Below are 18,511 nucleotides of genomic sequence, written 5' to 3' on the forward strand. Positions count from 1 at the left end.
GTAAGATGCGCAATGTGCAATGAAGTGTCACACTTTTTCAACTGTTCTAGCCTCATGGCCTAGATAAGCATTGATAATCTCAGAACATAGATTTAAAAAAAAAGGTACCAACAACTGCCAGACAACAATGTTCTGCAGAGAGGAAAAAGGGATAATTTTTGGATGGAACAGGGCATACACAAATAAGGAGAATCGCAGGAAAGATTGCGGTGCTGCACGAGTGCGCATGCGCAGTCGGCATGCTGAGATGAGACCTTTTGTTGTACCACAATCGGAGCTTTATTTAAACCGATTAACCGTGTTATAGCAAATGACGGGTCTTCCGTTTTGCTTTGGTACGATTGGACTCCATAGATCATTCTTCGTAATCACTGAAGTCGTAGCAGACGCCACCGGTACTGCCGGCAGTGTAGACACATATGCAATCTTTTTGATCACACGTGTAATTGTTGTGTTTGTCACACTGAAAAAAGAAGATCGACAGTAAATTATTTAAGAAAAAGGAATCAGAGTAACCAAGTTTTCGTGTAAATATTTATTCCTCGTTCACCAGTATAGTAATGGCAAACACACGGTCCTGCCATAGTCGTAGATTAGGATTTTTAAACTCTGTTGGCACTCGTTTACAATCAAGGGATGATTTTGCTACTGCGAAACTTGCGAATCAAGACAGCATGTTCTCTCGGTAATTATAATTGCTTGAGAATGCAGGAAGCTTCACTTCATGCACAACACTCCATAGCACAGCAAGCCTACGCTGCTTTAGCGAGATAGTGGTACTGAATCTCTACCGGGATAGTCGTGGTTGGTTAGATAGAGCACGGCACAGAGCCAGTGTCACAGTCATAAGACAAGGCCGAGAGAGTATAGTGAGTACAAAGGATACAACTGTCAGCAATAAAAAAGGCCTTCGAATTTAGTAAAACACAGTTTCATTCAATTGCAAAAGTAAATGCGATTTTATTTGTTATTATTTCTGCTAAAAACACTTGCAAAGATTGTGAGTGTGATTTAAATACGCACTTTTGGAATGGTATCACCACTCGGCTTTCAGACTTGGATATTTTCTCGTTCATTATCGCCTTACTTTTACCATTGTGAAGCGTTCATTATTTTGCACGCTCAATATACCGCTTGACTACGTGAACCTACTTGGCGGTTGTCATGAGTTTCAAGCGAACAAGATATATTCTACGCCTCTATTGACATTTGACATTCTAGCAGCAGTAGAAGCAATGAGCATGGAACAAATACGTTGGCTTAAAAATTGGAATATGGAATGGAATGGAATATTTATCTGCAACTAACCAAATTAGAAAGATGACATGCACGAAGGCTGATGATATTCATAAAGCTTGGGTCGCAGGACATCCTATTAATTTGAATTATTAGGGCGTTCTTGTTTCGGGCGATGCGTGATACGTTACCATGATACGTGATGCAAGAGGCCATGAACATGCATGTGCCACCTCTCAGTGGAACTGAGATAACTATGCCATGAGATCAACTGTTTATGTTTCCGTTATCATGTACCGCACCAGGGTAGGGAAGTAAATGATTCGTGCCGTGAAGTATCGCCATATCAGACCACTCCACCCCTCCAACGCACTGATACCGCTAAATGTGGCTGGGCTGCTCTTCTAGTGCGGAGAAATGAAAGCTCTTTCGTCGCTCGGTGACCTTTTTTTAGGCCTTAGTCTATGAAAAAAAAAGAAAGAAATATGCTATGATCGTGACTTGAGGTAACGCCGGAAAGCTGATTTTGTTATTTATTTCTGACTGCAACGGGGTGTAGGAGGTATGAAGGGCAAACACAGATCGAAGTCGGTGGTCTCAACGTCCCATTATTTTCCCGCGGCCACGCTATTACGGTAAGCGGAAGAAGTCTGCAGCCTGCTGCGCGCGTCGCTGTAACAAGTCACGTGAAGGATTGAATTAATGATGCGGTTATGATGCTTGTATGCGTTGTTCTCCGCACACATTCTGCGTCCGGTACGCACTGTCAGAGACGGTTCGCACAGATGGGTCAAAGGGTGACTACGGCTCAAAAGCCGCAGAAACCTTGTATTTAAATAACTTTGCAAAGCATTGTTAAAAGGTAGCATGGCTAGAAGTTACATCGGTTACAAGCAGTTACAACATTTGCAACATAGTTACAACTGAGCCTACCTGAGCAGACTGTGGCGTGATGATTGGTATGGAGTACCAGAATTTTATTTTGATATGTACAGGCTTGTCCAGGACGAATTCTTCTCAAACATATTGTAATCGTAACCTTTGTTTGAGTGACGCCCGTAAAGATGTTTAGTACATGTACATGCCACATGCAGAAATACGTGATTTTTCCGTTGTACTCTTATGCAAGGATAGGTGAGAGAATGAAGCAGAATGCTACGTTTGTCAAATTTGGGAAGTATATTTGCCATTTCGTTATCGTTTGTTTAGCCTGTCAAATTAATGTTGATGTAAAATATCCAGAACTCAAGTTTTTCTTAAATTATATATGTAACACATGGCAAGTGTTTTTAGGCTTGCTCCTCGAAGACTACGACTGTGCAGAGAAAATAGTTGAGGTAATAAATGAAAGATATGTTGTTTTAACGTTTACCTAATCATTCGAGCTATGAAAGGGGGCTCTCCTGTAACATTCATATATGAAATTAATAAGCACACGCGGTGTAAATGCCTTTGGGCTCGTATATGCAGGCGACTAGTTTGCATGCCAGAATAATTTCTGCTTCACCTGAATCGGCTGGGGGGGAGACGTGTATTATGGAAATGTTCACTTTGTCAACATGTCCATTTGGCGAAGGCTGCTGAAGAGCTCATTGGCTACATAGAATACTGATGAGAATGAAAGGCACGCCTTCAGCTAGTTTTCTTCGCTCCAGCTAATCTGCGGCTAACAAAATTCACAGGCCCTTACCAGCACATTACCAGCATACGGCTATTCCTCCCCAACCCTCCAGTCCCCTCCCGTCCCGTTGTTTTTACTGTGCCTAAGCGGCTTTGATTCATTCAGCTATCGCGAAAGATACAACATGGAAAACCTTAATGTTTGGTGCTGCAATTTACCACGTGAAATGAAAAAAAAAGAAACATGGTTTTAGTGCAGAGCTGACATAACCTTCGCGAATCCGACTTTTTTTTCCATATAATGTGCCGTATCTTTTCCAAGGAGCTTTCTTTTTCTTTTTCTTTCAATTACATTTTTACATCAAGATGGAGATTTAGCTCGTGGAAACTATTGTGCCACCTATTAACATACATGTAAAATGCAGAAACGTTTCGATGAAACAACCACATGAATAATTTGGATGAAAGTTTCTGAATTTAAGAGCGAAAGTTACTTTGTAGTGGACTATGACAAGCTGAATTTTGACTTGGACATGCAAGTGATTATAAATATTGCCAAAAATTGACGTTCAATCAATAGAGAGACACAGAACACTTACAAATCCATCGATATCGAAACAGTTATAGCTATTTTGTCAGCTACGTAGATGAGAGCGTCTAACGAGGACAAATTTGATGTCATAATGCATATCTTGCGTAAAATTATTACATTGTTCACGGGGCTTTTCCAAATATCCTAATGCAATATTATTCCTTCAATCCATATGTGTATAATACACCGGTTTGTATTGCTTTATATGTGTTATTACGTGTAATTTGCAGAAGAGTAATACCATTCTTATGGCTGATTTAGAGTCATGAGCGCCAGGGTTCTTTAATGTTTTCTAGCTTCAACCATTGTTAAAAAATATTATGAGCCTATGTCATAATTTTTCTAACAGCCACCAGTGCACTTCTAATTTTGTCTTAAATGCAACAAAGATAATCAAATCCGGCAAAGTTATTGCCGAGAAAAACAATTTCGGCAAGCTAAAACTTCATCTTAAAGACACAAGTGGTACAAGCCTCTCTAGGTCGACAATAAAATGCAGAAAAGTGGGATAAGCTTTTAAACAGAGGAGCGCGTATTTTCACAGGGACTAGGAGGGAGAGACGACACGGACAAGCGCTGACTTGCAAATGAAGTTTATTGCTTGGAACGAGCAATATATAGCAGCTCCAAACGACAGGAGAACCAAATTAAAAAAAAAACATTCATAGATGCACAGTCAATCATACATGCCGCACTAAACAACGGAGATAACTGTTATCACCGTATCTCCTTCGCTAAAAATTCTTCATTGGATGAAATGGATAAGGAGCGGCTACTGACGTATGCGTTTTTTGACCAGGCGATATTCGCTGCTTCGATGATTTCACGTGTTTGTTGGTTACAATGTTTACTTAAAAACTGTGTTCAAGCGAGGCCAGGTTGGCAGGCCCTGCTGTCTCAGTCTTAACAGTGGATGCCAAGATGCCCTTTTACAGTACTATGCACTTTGTTGTGCTCCTTCCGTCGTTCATTAAGGCATCTCCCCGTCTGACCGACATAAAAGATGCCATATGAAAAGGAAGGGCGTAAACAAGACCCTCTTTACAATAGACGAATTTATTTTCATGTTTGATGTTGCATTCACTTGGATCGAAATCGGTATTTACCATGTTGCACATCTTCCCAAGCTTATCCGGAGCCGAGAAAATGACTTTGACGCATACTCGGTTAGCTATCTTTTTTGTTCCATGGGAGACATGATGAATATATAGCACTACAGTGGTTTTCTCTTTTTCCTTTCGTGTCATCGAATCTCGCCGTTGTCATTTCTGTTTTTGCTCAAACTACTGAGGATAGTTTCTGAAACTGACACAAGCAGCTGCTTGGGATAACCAGCCTTTACCAGACGATCAGCAGGATGATTGAAGCTATCTTGCATGGAGTGCATGCAAGATTTCTTAAGCACATTGTGAGAGCATGATTTGGCCACGGCTCGTTTAACCAGCTTAGAATGAGATGACGTAAAAGCTAGCAATGGCTCATTGCTTCGTGGTTCGTAAGACCCACACGTGTTATGTTGCATTAATCTGAGTTTGATATCCAAAAATCTGATGACTTCGGTTTCCGGCACTTCAGTAGTTAGTATGAGCAGATGAAGGCACTGTACGTAGGCATCTTTGATCTGCGTAAAGACTGTGTGGAATTTTTCCGCACTTGTGTATATAAGAACAATAAAGTCGTCTACATAGCGAAAATACTGTAAAACGTTTGACCCTTTCAATTTAGCTTGGAGTCTTATACCCTTTTGTTCTAATGGCAGATCACTAAGCATGGGAGCTATGCATGAACCATTGCAAACTCCCCGTTTCTGCAAGTAAAATTCGCAGTCCCAGGAAATGAACGTAAGTACTAAGTACACTTGAAGTAGTTCCGAAAATCCGCCGGCGGATACGCGGGCCTTGTTTTGGAATTCAATTGATCCTTGTCGGTCAATAGAATCCTCAATGGTCGAGAAAAGATCGTTATGCGGTAATAAGATAAATACTTAACGTCAAAAGAGCAGGCCATCAGTACTTTGTTCTTGTTAGTTTCTAAAAACTGGATTACATCCTGCGAATTTTTCACCTAGTAGGGATCGTCTAACGTGAGCGAATTTAAAATCTTCCTTAGAAAAACGGGTACAGTTTCTTTCCAAGTGCCTCTCTCAAATATAAATACACGAAACGGACACCCTGGCTTGTGGGTCTTAGCGCTAAATGACACTCGTAAAGTGAGCCCTTTATTATTATCTGCTGCTTTCGTTAACAATTCGAGGTTACGTTTTTAACACACATTGCAGGCCTTATACTTAATTTTTTTCAAGGAAATGTTCTTGGCGACAGAAAACGAAGACAAAATAGCTTCCCTACCCTTCCTGACGTAGAATTCAGAAAGTAGCACTAAGAATCCCCCTCCTTGTCCGCTGGAAGCAAACGCAACGAGTGTTCCTTCAAGTACGAAACGGTTCGCCAACAGAAATGGAATTCACTGGAGCCTTGCAACACAACAACGCGTCCACTCCTTCAGACACGCACCTGTCAGATTCTGCCGCCGGAGCCTACTGCCCAGCTGCCTTACCAAGCTCAGAAGTTCGGAAGGCGACCTTTTGGGTTTTGTGGCGTACTTTGGCCCCTGAGAGAGAACACGGTGCACTTTTGTGGGCAGCGAGACGTTCCCTGCGTTGTGAATGACGTTCTGCGTCTTGTGCTTCTTGCTGGGCAGTGATGCGCGCAGCTGGAGGAGGGTTGGTTGCCACAAGAATTCGGCAGCTGTGTTCGCTAAATCAGCGAACTCTTTCCATTTGTTGTTTCTATGCGGTGGGGTTTTGGTGCTTTGCAGTAGAAGCAGAAGACTGCGTCTATAACAACTCTTTTGACGTTAAGGACTTATATTATTCCTTTCCGCATAACGAGCTTTTCTCGACCATCGAGGATCGTACTGACCGACAAGCATCCATTGAATTCTAAAACAAGGCCGGCGTATTCGTCGGCGGCTTTTTAGAACTACTTCAAGTGTACTTAACTTCTACATTCATATCCTGGGACAGCGAGCTATACTTGCAAAAACGAGGAGTTTGCATTAGCTGATGCATAGCTCCCTTGCTTAGTGACTTGTTATTAGCACAAAATGGTAGAAAGCTCCAAGATAAATTGAAAGGGTCAAAGGTTTTACCGTGTTTTCGCTATGCAGACGGCTTTGTTGTTCTCATAGACACAAGTGCGGAAAAATGTGACGCACTCTTTACGCAGATCAAAGACACCTTTGTTCAGTGCCTTCATCCGTAAGTGCCTTCATAGTAACATAGTAAGTGCCTTCAGTGCCTTCATAGTAACCACTGAAGGGCCAGAAAACTAAGTCGTCAGATTTTTGCATATAAAACTCAGAATAATGCAACACCACACGCCTCGAAGATAAGCCATTGCAACAGTTTACGTCATCTCATTCTAAGCTGGTTAAGCGATGCGTGGCCAAATCATGCTATCGCAATGCGCGTAACAAATCTTGCATGCACTCCATGCAAGATGGCTTCAATCATCAAACTGATCGTCTGGTAAAGGCTGGTTATCCCAAGCAGCTGCTTGTGTCAGTTTCAGAAACTATCCTCAGTAGTTTGAGCAAAAGCAGAAAAGGACAACGGGGAGATCCATTGACACGAAAGAAAAAAGAAAAAAAGAACACTGTAGTGCCCTATATTCATTGTGTCTGCCAGAGAATAAAAAAAAAAGATAACTCACAGAGTATGTGTCAAAGTCGTTTTCTCGGCTCCGGATAAGCTTGGGAAGATGTGCAAAATGGTTCATAGCGATTTCGTTCCAAGGGAATGCAACATCAAACATGAAAATAAATTCATCTCTTGTGAAGAGGGTGTTCTCTATGACATTCTCTTGTCATGTGGCAGGCTTTATAAACGCCTGAAGGAGCACAACAACGATGTGCGTAATACTGTAAGAGGGCATCTTGGCATCAACTGTAGAGACTGCGACCGCAGGGGCTGTCACCATGAGTTCGCTTATACACAGGTCGTAAGTAAATGTAGTAACCCACCAACGTGTGAAATCATCGAAGCAGCGCATATCACCTGGTCGAAACACACATGCGTCAGTAGCCCCTCTTTATCAATTTCGTCCAAAGAACCGTCATATTTAGCTGGGGGGCCATAGGGTGATTAAATTTATCTCCATGGTTCCGTGCGGTATGTATGATTGACTGTGAATCAATGAATGTTTTTTTTGGTTATATTGTTTGAAGCTGCTATATATGCCTCGTTACAAGGACTAAACTTCAGTTGCAAGACAGCGCTTGTCTGTGTCGTGTCTCCCTCCTACTCCCTGTCAAAATATGCGCTGTTCTGTTTAATATGGCTTACCAACTCGCCGAAACGTATATTTTATTGCGTTAAGGTGCCACAAGCTTTTATTAAAACTTCGCAATAACCATCAGCAAATATAGATTATCTTTTGTTCTCATAGAGTTCTTATTTGACCTATTTTTTTTCTTCACCCAGTTGGTTTAACTTAGTGGAACTTGGCCTACTGGGAACACGTTGACAAAGTGCACTACGTATGAAAGGCTGCTGCGAAAACCTTTCTGGATATTCTGGAACCAGAGACAAGCGACTTTTTACTTTAACATTTATGTACCGGAGATTTTAAGAGAAGCGTTCACATCAGATACATTCACCCCATTCGCAATTATTGATCTATGCTTGGCAAGGAACACCGTCGCTACATCCCCTGGATATTACCGACGGTGACCGCTAATGACGATGTGTATAGATGAACATTTATGTTACAGCTGCATTTCTGCTGCCATTTGTTACAGCCAATTGAGAATGCTGGAAAATTGAACAAATAGTCGCCTATTAACCTATCATGTCGGGAGGAATGATGTTGTTCCGAGCGCACTTCACCCAATTTTCATTATCATTAGCGATTTCACTCTGATATCTAAAGGCTAAAGTTTAAATAAACGCTACTAGTGCTTCAGAAACGGAGCGTGAGAAAAAAGCACAGCATGCTTCGCACCACTCTTCTCTACGTAACCGAAACGAAGCGATTCCCTCCCAAGAGCTTACCTTCACTGGACATTCTTTCAGATCGGAATCATCCCGGAATTGTGGAGCATTTCCCGGTTGTCCGAAGCACAGAATGCTAAGAAAAATTATTGCCATTAATAAGACATGCAAGTGGGACGCACTCACACAAGATGAAACAGTTGAAACATATTTGTTTCATTATTTCTTTGTGTATCAATTCCTGCCGGGCTGTCTTCAGCCCCCGAGGCAGGAATAGGTGCACCATACCAAATGCTGCAGCAATGTAACACACACTTTGCAACACAAAACACATTTACAAAACAAAGAATAATTATGGGGTTTTACGTGTCAAAACCACTTATGAGGTACGCCGTAGTGAGGGACTCCGGAAATGTCTACCGCCTAGGGTCCTGTAACGTGCACATAAATCTAAGAACACGGGTTTTTTGGCATTTCGCCCCCGTAACACAACAAAGACTATGTGTGCGCAACCCAAACATAACAAATCAAATACATGACGGTCAAAAGAACACTCTGAGGAACACACATAGTGAATATAATTTAAAAAGGAAAAGTTACACAATACATACCAAGCATGAAATCAAGTTACGGGATTTGAATGCACGCTACCCAATGGAAGGAAAATTAAATAACTAAATTAAAGCACCGAAATGAACAATAATATTAATGGAAAATACAGTAATGATCAAATAAAGTAACGCAAGAACATTCGGCAGAATTCTGTCGTGCCTAATATTAATATGTAAATAGTGATTGTATGAAATGACACCACAATGAGAAATCGCAGTCGCCTTTTTCTATTTGCTTCTAACGATAAATCGAACGTTTACCTTAGATAGATAGAACTTACTATTTAAAGTTAGTGCGGTAGAAAGAATGTATTTCTGATGGTGTTTGTTTAACAAGCGTACTTGCTGATTTTATCGGGAAGGTAAGAACGTGCAGCACGAATACTTACTAGTTCCATGAGCATGATTTGTACAATGCGTAACATGTCATAATACAACAGGTAGGATAGTTTGAGCCACTTGTCATGCTACCGCGTTTTAGCAGTTTGCGAAAACTGTGATACCCCTATCTGCCAGTTCTAACCGCTGAAAATAAGCAGAACTGACTTCCTTTGCCGCCTATCTAATTTTGCTTTGTTAGTAGCTCTCCAAGAGCTACATACAGATGATCTGTATTGTAATACTGGTCGAATAAATGACTTATACGCCCAATGTTTATCTCCTAGTCCAATGACCTAGAGTTCGTCTTAGGTTACGTCAGAGCTTGAACATCTTTTCTTTCACATATGTGTCGGGTTCATTACGCCATAATCTCACATCAATGTGACTCCCATGTACTTATTTTTGTGCAAAACTCAAAGGTTGGCTAGCAGAAGTGCATGTGAACTTTATTGTTTTCTTGTGTTGCTCTCATTGCCTTGGTGTCTCAGATATTCAGAGATATCTTTCACGCGGAGCATCACTCCTCTATTTCTGTCAGTGGATCATTAATGAGCACTGATATCGTTCGGATGAAATTTATTGATAAACAACGCAGTCCTCTGTGGAAAGCCGCATTTTAAAGTATATGTATCACTAAAACATTTATTAAGAGCTCGAACATAAGAGAACCCAGAACCAATCCCAAAGAAATTCCGAACTTGACTGCAATAAAACAAGACCTAGCGCCGTGTAGTGTATGTTGGCACTCTGCCCCGGCAAAAAAAAAGGTGGATTTCAGTCCATGCAAGAAAGGATTCCTTTATTAAGCTATATACGCATATGCTATCTGATACGTTTTCACCAGCAGCGGAATCGGAATCTATGCTCGCTCTTCTGCTACGCCATTCTGCACGCTTTCTTGAAAATGCCAACCAGCAGCCTAAGGACAAATAGAAAGAGAGAGTAAATCGCTACACTTGCGGAGGATGGTAGCCTTCGGTGGGAGCGAATCGACAACACGGACAAGAAAATTCGCTTTTTTCTTTTAATAATCAACGGTTGTTGCCGCACAATGCATTTTTTTTCAGTCTATGGCAAAATGCAGGCGCTGGTGAGGCTGGTGTGCCTTGGAATGAATCTTCCAAGTTGGAAATGCATGACGCCGGAACGCCTTCTTTTCGAAAATGGGTTGTCATAATCTTAGGACCGGGTATAGGAGCAGATTATTACCCTAGCCATGCCCACCAGCTGCGTCAAAGAAGTCGAGAATTTATTTCTGCACGTAAATACGCGAAACGGCGCTCTGCAGTGGCACCTGAGCGATCGCGGACATGGACAAATGTGTACAGATTCGCCGATGCTTACCGCTCCCTCTGAATGTCATCTGAATGTAAATCTGAATGTAATAACGCAAGATTAACTGAGTACACATGACTCTGGTTCAGTTTCGTACAACAATGAATACATTTTATATGATTTTTTTTGTCATTGAAGAGCAGCAAATACCCAGTGCCGCATACCAGCGATTATGTGGGGTCCGGTGGTGGGTTTTGAATGCGGTCCCATCAGCACATGATGCCGATGATTTACCCATTGCAACATAAACTATTCAGTGACCTAATTTGGCAAAAGGGATTTGTAGAGGACAAACTGATATATCGGAACTGGTTGATGTTTACCCAATCGCATTAAAATGTTGTTATTGGGCTAGCTTTCTTAGGGTACTTCACACACTTTCCTGAGGCTATGTTTGTATGTTTCTATCTATTTGCACCTATGTGTGCATCTAACCGTTATACTGCCTACTCGGGTCATGGGGTAGCCCATGGTGGAATGGCTAATGCCACGGGCAACTGTGCTTAGGGAACACGGTTCGGCACCTGCCATCAGACAGGCTTGGATCACTGAATATGAGGCAATGTGAACTCGTATATACGTGCTGCGCTTCAACGGACTTCCTTCATGCGGACATTCGTCTCTGTACATGCGGGAGTGGGTGGGTAACGCTATTCTAAGCAGCTCTTTGATGCCAACGTGGTGTACTGTGCACATGCCACTCGGTTTGTACTGGCCTCCATGAGCCTCTTCGATGCCAAATTGGGTGATTGTATGTGTGCCAGTAGGGGCATGCCGTTTTTCAATGGATGTCTAAGCAGCTCTTTGATGCCAACGTGGTGTACTGTGCACATGCCACTCGGTTTGTACTGGCCTCCATGAGCCTCTTCGATGCCAAATTGGGTGATTGTATGTGTGCCAGTAGGGGCATGCCGTTTTTCAATGGACGTCTTGGTATCTCAGGTAACCAGGCATGTGCCACAGGGAATTCGCCGATCTACAATGACCAACATGATCCTTTAAATTTCGTTCATGCTGAGCACAATTATCCTGTTGTAGAAGGGTTTCACCAGGACAGCGAGCCGACGTATTACCTGGGTGCGCCGCGAATGCAGTGGGTATGGAGTGCTTTTCGATGAACACGTTTCACGCCAAGGCTTTAGCGAGCTGCGCTAAGAATGAACGGGATATGCGCTGGTCTTCAATGCACCTTTCGCGAACTTTGTTCACTGATTAAGTGCCACTCAGCCTGCGGCAAGCGAGGCAAACCATTCTAAGCGTTCGCAGACACCGGCATTGAACGCTTGAGTCGCAGGCCACAGTGCCACTAGATTCTCCACAGAGCCATTAGATGGCGCTGCGTGCCTAGAAAAAAAAAGTGCGGGAGAGGAGTTTGGTTGCCGTGATACGCGTTTCTCACCGTTCTCTCGCACCAACTTGCCATGCATTTGGGAGGCCAGACGTAGGCTTCGCGCAGGCGGCGGGGCTGGATTTCGCCGAGATGGCACCGCTGTAGTACGCGCTTCATACTTAAGCCGTTTCAACAATAGCAAGACGTTGTATTGCCATATTGTTCAATACTAACACGTTATCGTCGACAATTATCCTGACAAGAGTTCGGCCGCATATTTTTCAAGTCCATCAGAAGCCCTATCTGCCTGCGTTCTTTGTCTTTCCATACATTTGTCCAGAAAGTAGGCGCAAAAAACGGTGCTGTCAAGCGCTTAAATCCCTTTGCAGAAAAAAGCCAACCTGCTTTTATATATACCCTTGGATACTCCACGTCGTGTACTAGTATTTAGAGTAGTTTAAGGGCGCTGCTCTTCATGGATGCTTTAAAAACAAAATGAAAGAATAGTGTTGAACGTGGCATTACACACAATTATTTATTATATATTTTTCGCACGCAAGTGCTTTATTCGCGTTATAATAGGATATATAAGGCAGCTTTAGAGTGCGCTAACCTCTAATATATACCAAAATAATGTAGTTAACGTCTGTAGCTTATAAAGTGATCGCAGAAGTGTAACACTTTAGCTAGGAGGCCACAAGGCTGTATGTAACACACGCAATGAGCCTCAATGAGAGAAGAGCTGCGTTTTATTTAAGAAGGTGCGGTAATATTTGGGATATATTCATTACTTCTTTAAATACAAATACACAAAGCTTACGATACGCCCACCTTCATCAGTTCTATATATCTCTCAACAACTGACTGTAAAGCGCTTATCAGCGCGTGGCGTGAGTTTCACGACAGCTGCATATAAAAAAGTTCAGAAGTAATATACACGTTTCGTGTCTACGCTGGCTTACGTACTTAGTGGCATTTAGGTTTTTACTCCGCCTCGCTTTTTTTTCTTTTCTTTGCTGCGTGTGTGATTTATGTGTTTCAATACTTTTATTTATATCTATATTATTTTTTTCTTTTTCACATTTTGCGAAATGAAGTTTTGATCCAATACGCATCTGGCAATGCTGCTAAAGAAGAAAAAAAGGAGAAAATGCGGTTTCGTGAGTTTGTTTGAATCACCTGTTTCTCGAGATCCTTATATGTGAAGGAGAAATGAAAATACTGCACTTGATTCGATTAAAACAACGTTTCAGAAATGTAAGACCTCATCTGAAAGAAATGCCTTTTGGCAGACTGGATGGTTCGTACTGTATTGATAACGCACCTGCTGATTCCTTTTCAACTAACACCGGGGTACAATATATTTAGCGTACAATTTCATCCAGACTGCAGCCATAGGACGTGTACTACGGGCGCTGAGCTGACTGAGGTCGCTGCGCCCTGTGGAGCTTTTTCCTACATTGTCGCCCAGCCAGCAAATTGATGATGCTCTGGGGCAGCACTCTGGTGCAGCACGTTTTTTTTGGAACGTCACCGGAAGGTTAGGGCCAGTTTGTGCAAAATCTGTGCAATCTTTTTAATACACCTTTTGTGTCAGTCTTCTCCTACGAACCTAGCTTCTCATTTCCCTCTACAGTTAACAACTCAACTAGTTTCACGCCGTCAGTAACCTTCTTTGCCGATGGTATTTTGTCTCTAATTGACAATCCTAAACTCAGATCCTCAGCCGCAGTAGATAACATAGACTCAGTAGTGTTAAACAATACTAAAGACATCAGTGCTGCTTATTTGTGCTTGCTGCTCTCGCAGTAACTCTCAACTGGCATCACACAACGTGACTTGAAAGTGGGGAGGGTTGTTTCCATCTACAACTCGGGTGTCGAGAATTCTCCACGTAATTATTGCCCCGTCTCACTAACGAGCATACTTTGCAAAATTATGGGACATGTCATTTATACAGAAATAATGAAATTTTTAGACCCAGGAAACTCTTTTCATTTTTCACAGCAAGGATTTCGCAAGGGATTATCGCGCGAAAAGCAATTGGCCGTTTTCCTTCATGATCTTCGCACTAATGTAGATACTAACCAGTAGACAGACGTGGTGTTCCTAGAATTCGCAAAAGCATTCCATAACGTACCACATTAACGAATATTACTAAAACTATCTCTGGCGAACGTGCACCCCGATATATTGCGATGGATTGAAGCTTTCTTTAGTAACCGCTCACAGTTTGTCCTTATTAACAAACGCCCATCTGTTTCCCTACCGGTAACTTCTGGGGTTCCACAAGGATCTCTCCTCGTGCCTCTTCTCTTCTTAATATATATTCACAACTTACCTCTGCATGTATCCTGTAATATTCGCATGTTTGAAGATGACTGCGTCATTTACCAAACAATTACTAACATGTAAGACCAAATCTCCCTTCAGGAGGAGAGTAACCGCTTGGAACAATGGTGCGATTGCTAATCAATGACACTCAACCCAAATGAGTATAAAGTAGTCGTATTCTCCCGCCGACTTGACCCACTAGCTCACCCATACACAATAAATAACCTAGACGTAGAAATGGTGCAGTCCTACAAATACCTTAGTGTTACTCTTACTAATGACTTGACTTGGAGCACACATATTATCTAACGTCACCTCATCTTCTAATAAATATCTTGGTTCTTAAAACGAAACCTAAAGCAAGCGCCCAAGCATGTGAAATTGCTAGCCTACAAAAGCATAATTATGCCTAAACTCGAATATGCATGTGTCGTATGGAGCGCTCATCAAGCATATCTATTAAACGAACTTCGATCGGTGCAAAACCGTGCCATAAGGTTCATCCATTCAACGGATTTTTATGGTGTCAGCTCGTAGTCATTGAAAAGACGGATTCGGTGTGGTCACACTCGCTAATCGTCGTCGCATCTCAACTCTCTTTCTTTTTGATAACTTTTATCATACTTCACCTAATCAACTACCATACATTATTCCCGCTGCCCGTATATCACATCGCACTCGGCGCGCGTACCAAGTTGGCCGCCCTCGCAATCATGCTATCACTTTTTCAGGCAGATTCTTTCTTCGCGCAGTAACATATTGGAACAACCTGCCCCACCAAATTGCCGCCATAACCTGTGCACCAACATTCATGCAAAAACGAACAGATCATTTGCACCTACAGACCATTTGCAGCACACCTACGACCATGTGCACCTACATTTATGGAAAAGCTAACAGACCATTTTTCAGAATTAAAAAGAAATGTTCGGGATATGCTGTCTATGTGTGTACTAGATCGAATTATTTACCTAATTTTTACGTGTCTTGTATTTAAAACTACTGCTCTATTATCCTTAAACTGGCGTATAATAAATATATGTACGCCCACACTTTATGTAATGCCCCTATGGGACTTTTAAGGTAATAAAATGAAATGAAATGAAATATTGACTGTGTACACACCAATTCATGTATATGCACCGCAAAATTGCGCTTGAGAGGCTGCCTGCGCAAGTTTACACTACGGATAATGTTCAGGCTGATAGCGCTGCTGAGGCAGCTCAGAAAGTCCATCCCATCTTGTCACTATACAGTTATGGGAATTCGAGGCGATGGTACTTACATGGCCTGCAGTACAACAAGGGCAAAGACGGACAAATGTAGAACCTTGCATGAAGCCATTCTTCTCAGAAGCCAACGGTCTCCTTGGGAAGCGTGATGGGAGCTAGGGAGTTGCTCTCTTTTATAGCCCGTGAATGGAGGCATCTGGAGGGCGAACCACGTGACCACTGTAACTGACGTCTGCTGCTACTGCAGTGAAACTGCTTCAGCCGTAGCCGCATCTGCGTCAATGAAATTTGCGCAGTGGGTTGAAAAACCTTATTCGAACTAAGTAGCGTTAAACCAATTTGAACTTTGTACCAGTGCTTCGGGCCACCTGTGGGGCGTCTTTTATTACCTTTACTTCCTGTCCTTTTTGCTCTCCGGCTACCCTTTCTATTTGATAAAAAGTGGACCCACTTGAAAACGGAGGAAGCATTGTTCTTAATATTTGGCGTACTAAAGGACTGACAAGTGCTATCAGTATTCACAATGAAGGAGAACTTCTGTTATTGTAAAAAATGCACAGAGTCTCGATTTGAACATTAGCATTCGGATTTTGGAGCTTCTTCCTTGTCGTATTACTAATGCCAAGAGCGTAAGCGAAAACAAATTGCCTTATTCACCAGAAAAGCGGCGACGCAGGAAAGATAAGTAGCGTTCACCTCGTGGTAAAAAAAAGTTATCGCGATGAGACAGCTTTGATTACCATTCCCGCATGCGCATGGCATCTTTCATGCATGAACTGATAAACTTAAAAAATGCCTTACAGAATACATGGAAAGACAGCATTGAATATTAAAGCTCTTCGCTGTGTATCGAATTTTAGCTGCTAGCTCGGCTTAGGAGTCCTCCTTCATTTTAAGATATCAAACTCGATTTAACTGCTGTGAAAGTGTACCAATATAATACACCTCACAATGACTGTTGACTTTAATGTGATTAGCACTCAAGCAACATAGCCACACACGGTATAGACAAAGGCACCTTTATTTACAATCTATAGTTGTCATCAAGATATTTTCATGGCTTCAGGTTCGTTACTAATTACACATATGTAGTGTCTGTTCTTCCAGCTTCTAAGCCAATAAGGCCCACTCGGGTGGCTCGTCCCAACAGCAATAATAGGCTCTGTAACCGGTTTATGTGTAGTCTGATCTGACGTGATAGTAGGGTCAAAATTCGACTGTTGTATTTTCTATTGAGTGACCTCGAGCGGCATCGCAATCCGGAACACAAAGCCTCACTAAACAAGACCTCCCTACCGCAGGCTCCGACATTCCGCTGGCGACCACAGACAACAGCGTCTGCACCTCTCGACACCAAAAAAAGAGCTTTTACGAAATGACGTTTCCCACCGACAGCTGATTTTTCCACCCCTGAGACTTTGTAAATGCGATTCAGAATGTGGGAATTCGTATGAAGTGCGGTGCATTTGCATAGGATTCTTTTTAAGGTGCACAACTTCGTTTCAATTGGCAGCGAGACAAGTGTTTCTTCGCACTATTATAAGTAAACTGTTCCCATGGTAGCACGCTTGTAGGATACAACTTCCCTATCAATAATGCGATTGCTCGATGGTGTATACACGATAAAAATGAAACACGAAGAAAGAAACAAAAATAAAGCAAACACTTGGTGCTGGTGAGCAGATTTTATTCGTGCTCTATTGCTTGTGTAAGGGCGGAAGACGTGAAAAATGACCTGAGTAAGCCGAGTTTTTTTTTCTAATGTAACGAATCAACTGCCAGATTTTTTTTTTCTCATAGGAAATTTCCACATTGTTTCGAGTGTGCGTCAGCGTGAAAGAACAGACCATGGGCCCTATAACGTAAAACTGTTGCAATATGTTTTTATTCCGATCTCCTGGCGTCAAATCTGAGTAACCGCCGACGCAAACACCTGGCGGTTACCCACAGGGTTGTCTCAATATACCAATCAAACGCTCTCCTCGTTCATGGGAGGTCACTTTTGTTTACATGAAAAACGAATAACATTGCCGACACTGAGTGCCTTGTCTTATCTAATTGGCTCACAAAAGGCGAGCAGTACGCTCAATGGGAGAGGGGTTCGAGTGGGCGAAGCCACGGCAGTAAATGTTCATAACTGAATGAAAAAGGCGGTGCCAGCGTCTGCGATTGGTCCGCTTTCCCTTACTTAGCTTGCGGTGCTTGGTCGAAAATTGCGGCGGCATGCAACGGAAGCTTAAGAAGAACGCTAAAACGGATCCTCAGTAAAGAAGAGTTGGCAGAATGAGGTCGTAAACGTGCCGAAAGTGCTCAAAAACGTTACACTGCCACGCAAGAAGTTGTATTATACGCAAATAAACCCATGCTCCCCGGCAGATGCGAGTACCCAGCGCCTGAGCGATCGGCGGCAGCCATCTTTTATTCCCTTCGGAACGGGTCAGCCTGCGGCTATTGAGAAGAAAATTCAGTTTTGTTCGGCATAATAATGCATCTTTAATGCGTACACGTCACTTTGACGCGGTGAGCTTTTGTGGTTTTGTGGCGTCGCGTTACAGGCAGGTGAAATAGGTGCAGCCCGAAAACTGTTGACCAATAGCCGGGAACTAATGGCCAAACGGCGTCGAAAAAGAAATAACATTTTTTTTATTTTTTTTTGTTCAAATCATGCATAATCAGTGTACACGTCATATCAGATGGGGAGCTATCGCGGTTTTCGTGACGTCGCGTGACAGACAGGCGAAGTGAGGGTAGTCCAACAAAGTTTTTGACCAATCGCGGAGGGCTGATTGCAGAATTGGAATAGAAAAGTGTGGAATAGATTTACGTTATAGCGCCCCATGTTCGTGA

General features: G+C 42.5%; 1 protein-coding gene across 1 annotated transcript; it reads right to left on the reverse strand.

The window, feature by feature from the left end:
- Positions 1 to 255: 255 nt before the first annotated feature.
- On the reverse strand, positions 256 to 15,875 carry LOC142575981 (uncharacterized). The gene is made up of 3 exons (XM_075685850.1): positions 15,718 to 15,875; positions 8,502 to 8,577; positions 256 to 463 (listed from the first exon to the last, which is right to left on the reverse strand). The coding sequence occupies exons 1-3, from the start codon at positions 15,858 to 15,860 to the stop codon at positions 356 to 358; spliced, it is 327 nt and encodes a 108-aa protein (XP_075541965.1). The 5' UTR covers positions 15,861 to 15,875; the 3' UTR covers positions 256 to 355.
- Between the last annotated feature and the right edge of the window lie 2,636 nt (positions 15,876 to 18,511).

The sequence above is a fragment of the Dermacentor variabilis genome, chromosome 3 (assembly GCF_050947875.1).
Source record: "Dermacentor variabilis isolate Ectoservices chromosome 3, ASM5094787v1, whole genome shotgun sequence".
Taxonomy (NCBI): Eukaryota; Metazoa; Arthropoda; class Arachnida; order Ixodida; family Ixodidae; genus Dermacentor; species Dermacentor variabilis.

Excerpts from the sequence above, each read along its gene's own strand:
- LOC142575981 (XM_075685850.1), bottom strand. The coding sequence starts at position 15,860 with ATGCCTCCATTCACGGGCTATAAAAGAGAGCAACTCCCTAGCTCCCAT. Across the intron at positions 8,578-15,717 it reads CTTGTTGTACTGCAGGCCAT|CATTCTGTGCTTCGGACAAC; the intron begins GTAAGTACCATC and ends AATTTTTCTTAG. Across the intron at positions 464-8,501 it reads TGAAAGAATGTCCAGTGAAG|TGTGACAAACACAACAATTA; the intron begins GTAAGCTCTTGG and ends TTCTTTTTTCAG.